General features: G+C 47.0%; 1 protein-coding gene across 1 annotated transcript; it reads left to right on the forward strand.

Moving 5' to 3' along the window:
* Positions 1–298: 298 nt before the first annotated feature.
* Positions 299–9,266, forward strand: LOC122750701 (sialic acid-binding Ig-like lectin 13). The gene is made up of 10 exons (XM_043997485.1): positions 299–423; positions 1,005–1,385; positions 2,376–2,660; positions 3,632–3,679; positions 3,917–4,171; positions 4,645–4,692; positions 6,288–6,548; positions 7,417–7,510; positions 7,633–7,729; positions 9,092–9,266. Exons 1-10 carry the CDS (start codon positions 384–386, stop codon positions 9,236–9,238), a joined length of 1,656 nt encoding a protein of 551 aa, XP_043853420.1. The 5' UTR covers positions 299–383; the 3' UTR covers positions 9,239–9,266.
* The last annotated feature ends 2,847 nt before the right edge of the window (positions 9,267–12,113 follow it).

The raw sequence follows: 12,113 nt of genomic DNA on the forward strand, positions 1-12,113 counted from the left end.
TACTTCCTCTCCTTTTCAATGTGGTGGGTGGTGGGTGGAGGAACCTGACTGTTCTCCCCTTCATTTGTTTCTCACTCCATCCCACTGACTCCCCCCAACACAGGGCTAAAGCCTGATCAGACTCCATCCCCCTCCCCTCCCCTTACATAAGACAGTTTGGAGGGGAGGGTCAGCAACCAAGCTAGCGAGGAGTGAAAGTTCCTGTCAGGAGCCCAACCCCTGCTCATTTGATGCATCATTTCCCAGGGCCGTGAGCCTGCCTCTTTTTTCTCCTTACACCTTCTGCTTTGTTCATAACCCTCGGGGGTGGCTGGACAGAAGAAGCCATGGAGCTTGGGGAGTGACAGGGCCTAGACAGAGCTTATACCTCTTCTGGTTCAGAAATGTTGCTGCTGCTGTTGCTGCTGCTGCTGTCCTTGGAGGGTGAGTGAGCACAGGGCAAGGATACTCTCAGGGGCTGGCCTTGGAGCCTGAGTCCTGCCCCTGACTCTGACTGTAGGACTTCAGGCCAAATCACAGAAATCTTTCTGGACCTCAGTTCCCTCATTGATTTCAAAAGGGGGTTGGACTGAAGTATTTCTCTTTAAAAAATATATATTTATCTATTCACTCATTCATTCATGCAATTATTTATTTATCTATTCATTCATCTACTTATTTATTTATTTGTTCATCTGTCTATTTATTTATTTATTTTTGGTGAGGCAATTGGGGTTAAGTGACTTGCCTAAGGTCACACAGCTAGTTAAGTGTCAATTGTCTGAGGCTGGATTTGAACTCAGGTACTCCTGAATCCAGGGCCGGTGCTTTATCCACTTTGCCACCTAGCTGCCCCTATTTATTTATTTTTGAAGGATCTCTTAAGATCCTTCCCAGCATTGACATTCTTTGTTCTGGGTTCTCTTCCATCTCTGAAACCTCTGACAATTCATGCTAATCTCCTTCTCCTCCTCCTTTTCATCATTAACTGCTTAGTTATGATCTACATCTCTCTTTGCCCACAGGGTCCCAATCCCAGTTACCAGGATATGGAGTGCAGGTGTTACAGTCAGCGACGGTTCAGGAAGGGCTCTGCATCTACCTTCCCTGCACCTTCTTCTACCCTCCTCCCTGGTCTAGGTTTTCCACCATTAATGGCTACTGGTTCAGAAAAGGCCCTACACCTTCTGAAAATGTCCTTGTGGCCACAAATGATGGGGAGAGAGAGGTGGAAAAGGAGGCTGCAGGAAGATTCCACCTTGTAGGCGACCCTGGGAAGAAAAACTGCTCCCTGAGTATCACAGATGTCCAGACAAAGGACAGTGGGCAATATTTTTTCCGAATGGAGAGATTATTTGGAGATAAATTCAGTTACCTACATTATCAGGTCACTTTGAATGTGACAGGTAGGGATCTCTGGGACAGAGAAGGGACCCTGGGCACAGTAAAGTGGGAGCTGGTGGGGAAGGACCAGGCTGGGAAGCTCCTTTTGCTCCATGTCCCAAGGGAGAGACAAACCATTTGGCCAAGTGGGAGTTGACTCAAGCAGACAAAGAAAGACTGAGAAGAGTATAGAAGTTGTGGGAGTTGGGGACCTACTCTGGGCTTTTCTTTGTGGAGAAACTGAACCCCAGACAGGGTTGGGTAAGTTCATCAGGCATTGACAATGCACCCAGACATCCAGTCCAGGGATTTTGGAGGGCCCTATGGTGAGCAGTCTGACAATATTTGGGGGACAACCTCATGGTCATCACAACTTGGGGTGGTGGCCACAATGTGGGTTCTTCTCTGTGCAGAAGTAGGACCACAGGCAGGGGTGAATGACTCAGGACCTAAGCATATAGAAGATTCTTGGAGATGGAGGGACCATGATGGGGTCTAGGAAAGGACATTCCAGTGGCAGGGTCCTGAGCAGGGATGCACTGATAACTTTTTAACAGCTTGATTTAAAATTTTTATTTTCATTTTTGAATAATATTTTATTTTTTCCTAATTACATTTAAAAACAATTTTAATATTAATTTTTTAAAAATTGAGTTCCAAATTCTCTCCCTCTCTGCTCCCTAAGATGGCAAGAAATTTCATATAGGTTATACTCGTACAATCATGCCAAACATTTCCATATTTGACTGAATTTTTAAAAAAATGTATGATGGATAATTTAACCTACAGTGTTAATATTTTCCCCATTGCTTTCTCAAGTCTAGACAATCAACAAATTAATAAATCTTCCCCTTGCCATTTTCTGAGGTGCAAATGGGACCCTGAAAAATTACCACTTGGCTCTAATGAGCCCATATGTTTTGCCAAACCCCTGGTCCTTATACTACCCACTGAGGAGATGCCCTAGGTGTTCCTCCTCCCGGGTCTGGCTCATTCTTCTTTTTCTCCCCCAGCTCTGACACAAAAGCCAGACATGTACATTCCAGGGATCCTGGAGCCTGGGCACTCTGTGACACTGATTTGTGCAGCCTCCTGGGTTTGTGGGGAGGGAACACCCCCCACCTTCTCCTGGACTGGGGCTACTTTCTCCAACCTGGTACCTAGCCGAAGGACTTCCTATTTCTCTGAGCTGACCCTCACCCTGAGACCTGAGGACCATGGCACCAACCTCACCTGTCGGATGACCTTTCCTGGGGCTGGAGTGAGCACGGAGACAACCGTCCCACTCAATGTGGCCTGTGAGTGTTGTGGGTCCGGGGGTGGGGGTGGGCAGGATACCGCGATCTGAGAGAATAAGAAAGTCACGCCAGGGGGCAGCTAGGTGGCGCAGTGGATAGAGTACTGGCCCTAGAGTCAGGAGTACCTGAGTTCAAATCCGGCCTCAGACACTTAACGCTTACTAGCTGTGTGACCCTGAGCAAGTCACTTAACCCCAATTGCCTCACTAAAAAAAAAAAAAATAAAAAGTCACTCCAGTGAAAGGATCGAGAGAAATCTAAGGCCGTGAAACAGAATCCCAGGGTCATCTGGAAGGTAGGAATAACTGGGGGTGGGTGGAGGGGTTGGGGGGGTGGGAGGGTTGGAGGGGAGCATAAGGAATTTCAGGGAGGAAGGAATTTGTGCAAGGCTTGGAGTCAGAAATACTGGGTTTGAACCCGCCCTCCGGTCCTTCCTCAGCCCGTCCGACACTTTGTCAGAGGGTCCTCTTGCCCAGATGTAAGGGGCTTCAGAAACTCGGTGCCCACCCTCTTCTTTTCATTAGGCAGCTGTGGCTCAGAATAAGGCGGACGGTTTCTTCCAAGGTCACAGAAGAGAGAAGCGTCAGAGGCAACATTTTATCCCAGGAATTGCCGTTTTGTTTCCCTTGGCTTCTGCAGGACTTCTGTAGCCAGGAGAGAGCTGTCCTACTGGGCGGCCACTCTAGGCAAGCCGCAGCCTCTAAGAGCCTCAAATCTCTCTTCTAGATAACGAGGATAACGATACTTTCACTACAGCCTGAGGGCTGCTTTAGGGAAAGCGTTTATCAGTGGAAACTAAAGAGAGTTATCACCCATTCCACACTCCACAGTTTTCACAGCGAGTGCTTGTGTGTATGTGCATGCCCGCGTGCATGTGTGTGCTTGTGTGTGTGTGTGTGTGTGTGTGTGTGTGTGTGTGTGGTCACGGGGTGGACAGATTGGCTACAACTAGCTCCATATTTTTGTTGTAGATCCTTTAAGAAACTTTGGAATCAGTGTTCATTGGGAAAACAGAAGAGGTAAGGAGGAGGGAGAGATGGTGGGGAGGAAAGACCTTGGGGCTGTGGAGATACTACTTTTCTCAGTTCCAGTGGAAAAGGCCGGAAAGTTCAAGATGGTCAGAGGAGATAATGCTCTTCACCCTTTTTATTCTCTCTCTCTCTGTCTGTCTCTGTCTGTCTCTGTCTCTGTCTCTGTCTGTCTCTCTCAACCTCTCTCCTACACCACCTTCTTTCTGCGTGTCCCTCCCTCTGCAGGTTTGGAATCCTCAACAAACCTTTCTGTCTTGAAGGATGAGTCCTTGCGATTGTTCTGCCAAGCTGACAGCAACCCCCCTGCCATGCTGAGCTGGACCCATGGGGGCCGGGTGGTGCTTTCCTCTTGGCACTCACATTCTAGGATCCTGGTCCTGCAGCTGCCCCGGCTGAGGATAGAGGATGGAGGGGAGTACAGCTGCCAGGCTCAGTACCGGATGGAGACCCAGAATACCTCCTTGAACCTTTCTGTGCTATGTGAGCCATCCCATTTCAGAGACGGGGCAGTGAGTGAGGAGTTTAGGAGTCTGGGAGGAGTGCCTCTGTGTGTGTGTGTGAGGATGTAGAGACTGGGCATGTGGTGTTTTTTGGTGAGGTGGGGGGAAAGTTTGGACTTGGAATCAACAGGCCTTTTTAAAGACTCTCACTCTACTATTTACTAACTGTGAGTCCCTGAACAAGTCATTTCCCTTTTCTAAGCCTCAGTATGCTCATCCGTAAAATGGAGGTGGGGGTGGGGGTGCTGGATAACACATGCTCTATATCCCTCAAAGGTTTGATGGGTGAGGAAGGGATTTACACTATTTAAATGGGTGTTGTTATAATTGCTACTGTTTCCTGAAGGTTGGGGTCTTTGGGGGACAGTTTGCCTTCTATCTCATCACAGCTCTCTCTACACCCTGAGGAGCATCAGGCTTCCCCCAAGAGCCTACACCCTTTGTCTCTTACAGATGCCCCAGAGAACGTGAGGATCAGCGCTTTGAGGCCAAACAGAACAGGTATGGGAGGGGTATGTGAGTGTGTGAGCAAGTGTGTTTCTGTACATGTTTGTATGAGTGTGTATGTGTGTACAAGTGTGTGCATGTGCTTATATGTATGCTTGAGTGAGTTTGTGTTTGTATGTATGTGCGTGTTTTGTGTACAAGTGTGTGTTTGTGTGAATGTGTGTTTATGTATATATGTATGTGTGTGTGTGTGTCTATGTGTTTTTGAGAACAGGTTTGGGGAGGGTTATGGATGAAGGGACAGACAAACAAGACATTTAAGTGTCCATCCTTATGAATCCTGGTTGTGGACTCCAATGCTTTGGGTTTCAAACCTGGCCCTGCTGCTGGCTCCATGCCCCAGGGCTCTGTATTTGACCCTTTGCTCTTAAATATTTTTATCCATGAGTTAGACAAAGACTTCAGGGCAGTTTTACTAGATTTTCAGATGCTAAACAACAGCGTGACAGCTTTAGTGTGAGGTGAGCCTGAATGGCTTGAAAACTGGGGTGATTTTAATAAAAATCAAATATAAGAACAAAAGGCAAAATCTTATACTGATTCAAGAAATGGGTTCCCCTGGCAAAAATAGGATGCCATGGACAGATGACAATTTTTCAGAAAGTGATTTAGGGCTGTTGGTGCACTTAATAGGCAGTCAGACAGGCAATGGAGAGAAACTGGACCTGGAGTTAGGAAGACCCAAATAAAATCTGAACTGAGATACAAGCAGTGTGTCCCTGGGCAAGTTACTTAAACTGTTTGCCTTAGTTCTTCAACTATATAATGGGAATAATGAAAGTATTTACCTTCCAGGGTTACTGTGAGGATCAAATGAGATAATATTTTGGGAAAATGCTTAGCATGATGCCTGGTGCATAGTGGGTAGCCTATAAATGCTTATTCCCTTTCCTTCCATCTTGTCATCTCAATATGAGTCAGTAGTTTGATGTGCCAGCCCCCAAAGCTAGTGCCATCTTGGCCTGCATTGGGAGGTACAGCTTCTAGGAAGAAGAGGCCTTGGTCACAACATCACGTCCGGTGTATTGTATTAATTTCTGGATCCCACAGTTTAGATGAGCTGCACGGCATTCGGGGAAGGGCATGTGAGATGCCTACATGCCACCAGTTCATGCCATAGGAAGTCTGCCTGAAGGAATTAAAGACCTGGGGCCCTTTGGCCTGGAAGGGAGAATGCTCGGGGTGGGGGGTGGGGACATGGGAGTTGTCATTGAAGGGTGCCCATGTAGGAGAGGGGAAAGGGCTTATCCCATTTGACCCAGAGTCCAGAAGCCAGCTATAGTTTTCTGGAGCAGGGAGGGGAAGCAACTAGTGCTGTCCAAGGTGGAATGGCTCCCATGAGGTCTTGAAGCAGGAGCTGGCTGGTCCATTATTGAAGGTATTCATGGGAGAATTCCTGCTCTAGGGTGGGGTAGACTGGAATATGCCTGAGGTCCCTTCTGACTCTGAGATTCTGAAACTGTGTGACCTTGGCAATGTCACTGCCCTTTCCCGGACCTCAGTTTCCTTATCTGTAAAGAGAGGGCCTTGGATCGGATGAGTCCTAAGGTTCCTTCTGCTTCTGTCTTTCCCTCTGTGGTTTTTGTCAGTTGCTATCCTGGGAAATGCCTCATCTCTGGTGGTCCTGGTGGGAGAGTCCTTGCAGCTGGAGTGTGCTGCTGATAGCAGTCCCCCTGCCACCATGAACTGGGTCAAGGGGAGTCAACCCCAGAACTCCTCCCTTCTCTCCAGTCCCAGTGTCCTGTGCCTGGAACTGTCCCACATCCAACCAGAGGATGGAGGGGAGTACATCTGCCAAGCTCAGAACCCATGGGGGAGCCAGCACACCTCCCTGAACCTTTGTGTGCAGCGTGAGTTGGAGGGCACTGGGTAAAGAGGATGCCTGGGTCCCAGAAGGTCAGGGAGTGAATGTTACTAATCCCTATTCCTAACCTTCCCCCTGGACCCTCCAAGGTTCATGGGCTGATGAAGGCTCACTCTGTATCTGCTCTATTTGGGCAGAGCCCACCCCATCTTTGATCTGGTGGGTAGGGAGAGAGAACAGTAGGAGGCAATGGCAACAATGACATCCTCCAGCTGATGTCCACCACCTCTGGGCCTGGACAAGTAGCAGCCTGATCCTGAGGGAGAAGTGGGACCTTGACCTCAGCCTCCACAGTGAGGGGGAGGAACCAACATGGGGTCCTGATGGTGTCAGGTGGGGTCCTGGAGGGGCAGGAAGCCTGGGCCCTTCAGGGGAATGGGATCTGGGACCAGCTGCCTAAGACCCAGCAGGAGCATAGCAGATCAGGGGCAAAGGAAATCCAGGTATGCAGAGTCAGGAGAAGAAACTAACTAGATGTGGGAGGGGGTGGTTCTCTATGTGCAAGTAGCCAAGCAGATTCAGTGGCCAGGAATATCTGCAGGCTCTGGGACTAGAGATTTAAAAGGCAGTGGCAGGCTGTCTGAATGGTTAGAAAGACCCGTCTGTAATTCAGAACTTCTAAGCTCAGTTACTGACCCCTGGCTAGTACCTTCCCTTTTCTGGGTCATGATTTCCTCATTTGTAAAATGGAGACACTCATATTTGCATCATACCACTCACCGGGGAACTGTAAAGAACATTTTTAAAAGTCTGAAAGCCTTAAGAGAAGGGAAGATGAAAGGGGGGTAGGGTGGGCTGCAGACAGGACAGCAGATTCCTAGTAGAGATGGTCAATCAATCCTGTCTTTTTGCAGATAGAACAAGTGCAGCTGTCCTTACATTCTCCAAAGGAGCCCTTTTGGGAGCCGGGATCATGGCCCTTCTCATTCTCTGCCTCCAGCTCTCCTAGTGAGTGGGGAACAGGGCATAGGACCTCAGAAGAGCAATGGGAAGGCGGGGGGGGGGCTTCTGCAAGGGTCGGGGGACTATTGACCAGGGGCCTTGACACAATGCTGGGCTTGTTTCCTCAGTAAGAAGTTTCTGAGAGCGAAGCAGACAGAGACAGAGGAGCTAGGGACTACAGACTCCCAGAACAACATCGAGGTGGATTATGTTAATCTCGATATGGTGAGTAAACTGACCCTGGTTGTGAAGTCCCACCTCCCCACTCACCCAACATGGTGTTAATTGGCATCTGAAGTAATCCATGATGGCTCTGACACTTACTGGCTATGTTACCTTAGACAAGTCCTTTCCACAATCTAAGTCTCAGTTTTGTCATCTATACAATGATGGGTTTGGACTGGTCTCAATTCAATTCAATGAGTATTTTATTAAATACTGCCATGTGAGAGGCATAGATGGGGTGCTGGCCTCAGCATCACAGATTGGCTGTGTGGCCTCAAGCAGGTTATTTCCCCTCCCACTGACCCAGCATACTCTCCAGGCTTGCTTCAAAACAGGGGAACAACCTCACTGGAAACCACTTTGCTATGCAGACAAAATAACAGGTCGGGTTGAAAAGATGAAAAGGTCTACCAGGTGCTGTGTTTGGCTTTATAGATGGTGAAACAGAGATGAACTAGTCCCTGCTTCTACCACAGAGAGGGGGAGGAAGAATAAACACGAACAGAGATAACTATAAAAGACATTAGTTCATCTATCGCCTATATGAAATCTATATAAAGTGATTTGGAAAGGGAAAGATATTAATTTCTGGGAGGAATCCAGAAAAGCCCTTTGGGAGACATGGCCCTTGCCCTGAACTCAGGGTTCTATCTAATAGGCAGAGGTGAATGGCCAGAATGAGTCATCTTCAGGTACAGGCAAAACTGTACCTGTGGAAGATGGAATAATATGAAGGGGACACAGCTGTCATGGAGACATAGGAGGCAGGGAGACAAATTAAGGGATGATTTCAATAGTCCAGTGGAAAAGATAAGGATCTGAACTCAGTGGAGGGCATGAATGCAAGGGAAGGAAGAGAGTAGACTGGATAAGACTCATGACTAATATGAGAGCTGATTAAGTCACCAAGTGACAGACTGCAGAGAGAGGAGAAAAGGGCCCAGACCAAGGACCTGGAGGGTGTGACATGCATGATAAATTAGCTAAGGGTAGTGAGGACAAGTCCGACCAAGGGGAACCCAGAGAAAGCCATGACATCAAAATCCAGACCATCAATTTCCACCTCCCCATTTTCAGGAGTAGGAAGCTGAGGTCTGGAGGTGGAGGGGGTGAGGGGTATTCAGGGAGTTACAGGCAAAGGCTAGATTCAAATGCAGTGCTCTTGACTCCCAGCCCAGGATCTCCCCAGACCCACCTTGAAAAGATTTAGCAAGCAGGCAGCATCTACCTGCCCAAAGAGAAAGACTCCCTACTCCCTAGTCATGACAATCTCCTTGCCAAACTATGATGGCTTCCCATGGTCAGGACAAGACCCCTGGCATCCCGGGCTCATGATGAAACCTTCTCTCCTTATTCCTACAGAATCAGGATAGAGGCCCCAGACCACTTCCACCTGAGCCAGTCACCCAAGCCCCAACAGAAGAGCTGCATTATGCATCGCTTAACTTCAGAAGACCCAACCCAAAGAGCCAAGAGGCAAACACTGAGTACTCAGAAATCAAGTTCTAATCTGGAGCAAATAGGGTGGAAGGAGAAATAAATTGGATGTTCTCTGTGCCTGGAAGGTGCTCATTATGTCTGGAGACTAAGGCCTCAAATTCTCCCCTGCTCTGACCTGTTGGTCCTGAGATGCCCTGACCCCCGAGCTATTTTTCACTCCAAACTCAGGAGAAGAGGGAGAGGGCCCTAGAGAATTAGGGAAGCTAAGGAGGTGTTTTCCAGGCAGCCATGTCCTGTTCTCTACAGGAAACTTTTCAAGGGGACAAAGCCTTGGCTTTCTGAGCCAGGAGATCAAAAAATACAGAATATCAGAGTTGAGAGGATCCTGAAAACAAAGAATGTGAAACCTGGGAAGAACTGAGAACCTATAATATGACAACACAACATCTCACAACAGACGATGTCATAGTTGAGGGGGTCATTAGAATAGAGAATATATGGGGCAGCTAGATGGCACAGTGGATAAAGCACCAGCCCTGGATTCAGGAGGACCTGAGTTCAAATCTGGCCTCAAACACTTGACACTTACTATCTGTGTGACCCTGGGCGCATCACTTAACCCTCATTGACACCCTCTCCCCACCAAAAAAGAATAGAGAATATGAGAGTCAGGAGGGCCCTCTCTACAATAATCTCCCAAAATATGAAACCATATTTCAGCAGAAAAGCTTCCAGTGATGGGGATCTTCCTCCTGCCCAATGTAGTCCATTCCACTTTTAGGTCATTCTAATTGGCTGTTTCTCCTGACATTAATCCACCAGTCAGTCAACAAGCAGAAAGCACTCATTAAGGGCCAGGCACTATGCCATACACTGGGGACCCAAAGTCAATCCCTAGCCTCAGATAGTTTATATTCAACTGAGAAGCTATTGGACACATATAAGTCTAACATTTCTCATTAGGTTTATTCTCCATTCACACTGGCCCTATCAGCTTGGGTACACCAGTGGCAGCTACTTCTCTTAGGGTTCTTGTGGAAATCCAATGGGTGACCATCTCAACACAAACTCATAACACCCTAAATAATGAGTGAGTAGACTCGGTTTCCATCAAAGGCATAGTAGAGCATGGCCAAGCAAGAGCATCCTCTCACAAATCTGGGGCCCATTCTCTCACATATGCATAATCCCTGAGGAGGGGAGGAGAGTGGGCACCAACTCAAAATACAATGGCAAGGAGGCACGTGTGGTCAAGGTGACCCACAGCTTTGGAATTATGATGTCTCCAAATCTGGTCTTTCTCCAGAGGGTCCTCTTGAGGTCTGATTCTAGATATGCCATTGTGGGTGGAGTTAATTCTCTGCCCAGACAGGGTTGGACTCTCCCAATCGTGGAAGTGTAACTTTGCTACTGGCCTGGATCAGGCAGGTCATTGGGCTGCTGAGCTGTCTCCTGGTGGCTCTCTGTTGCTACTAGGCAGAATCCCAAAGAGCATTTGGAAGTTGAGCTCCAGACAAGGCTGGGCAGGCCCCCGTGCTGCTGACTTCTTGCTGCTGGGACAGGCCAGGTATGTTGCTAATTCAATGAACTCTCCTAAGAGCAGGATATGTTCCCCCAGATGGGGCAGACTACCGGATGCCCTTGTCTCATTCTTCAGCAGGCAAGTTCAGTCTTTTATGGCTCAGTGACCTGCTCATTGGGGTGACAACATGTTCTCTTCAGCTGGATGAATCATTCAGCAAGAGCAATCACATTGAGATTAGGGTTATCAGAAGCCTGTTCTCTTTGATTCCCCCAGAGCCTTACATAAATATATACAGTATATATGCATACACACAATACATCCTGAATCTGCTTCTTACTTCAGGAAATACCCACAACCAATGTGGATGTTATGATGGAAGTATTTAACAGTGTCAGAATAGCAGAGTCTTCTTCTTCAACTCGATGTCCAAACTCTTGGAGAAGTGGAAGGAAAATTATCCACAAGTCATTGCCTCAATATACTGTATCAATCAAACCAGAGCTTGTGTGATGTACCCAACTTCCTCATATATTGACCCAGAAGCTAGCAAATCAACTCTCATTCAGGAGATCAGTCAACCAAAAAACAAGCACTTATCAGGTACCTACTATGCACCATGCATAGTAGAAACAGTATGGTTCAATCTGCATTCAGAATCTACAATTCTTTTTTCTGGATGTGGAGAACATTTTCGATTATGAGTTCTTTGGAATTGTCTTGGATTAATGTATTTCTGAGAAGAGCTAAGTCTATCACAGCTGATCATCATACAATGTTGCTGTTACTGTGTACAATGTTCTTCTTGTTCTGCTCACTTCGCTCAGCATCAGTCCATTTAAATCTTTCTAGGTTTTCCTGAAATCTGCCTGCTCATCACTTCTTACAGCACAGTAGTATTCCATTACATTCATATACCACAGCTTATTCAGCCATTTCCCAATTGGCAAGCATTCCTTTGATTTCCAATTCTTTGCCACCACAAAGAAAGCTGCTATAAATATTTTTGTAAATGTGGGTCCTTTTCCCTTTTTTAAAATGATCTCTTTGGGATACAGACCTAGTAGTGGTAGTACTGGGTCAAAGGGTGTATGCACAGTCCCATAGTCTTTTGGGCATAGTTCCAAACTGCTCTCCAGAATGGTTGGATCTGTTCAAAACTCCACCAACAATGCATTAGTGTTCCAGTTTGTCCACAGCTTCTCCAACATTTATTATTTTCCTTTTTCGTCATATTAGTCAATCTGATAGGTATAAGGTAGTACATCAGAGTTGTTTTAATTTGCATTTCTCTAATCAATAATGTTTCAGAGCATTTTTTTTTTCATATGGCAAGAAATAGCTTTGATTTCTTCATCTGAAAAACTGCTTGTTCATATCCTTTGACCATGTATCAGTTGGGGAAATGGAAATGTCTGTTTC

The sequence above is a fragment of the Dromiciops gliroides genome, chromosome 3, assembly GCF_019393635.1.
Source record: "Dromiciops gliroides isolate mDroGli1 chromosome 3, mDroGli1.pri, whole genome shotgun sequence".
NCBI classification, from domain to species: Eukaryota; Metazoa; Chordata; class Mammalia; order Microbiotheria; family Microbiotheriidae; genus Dromiciops; species Dromiciops gliroides.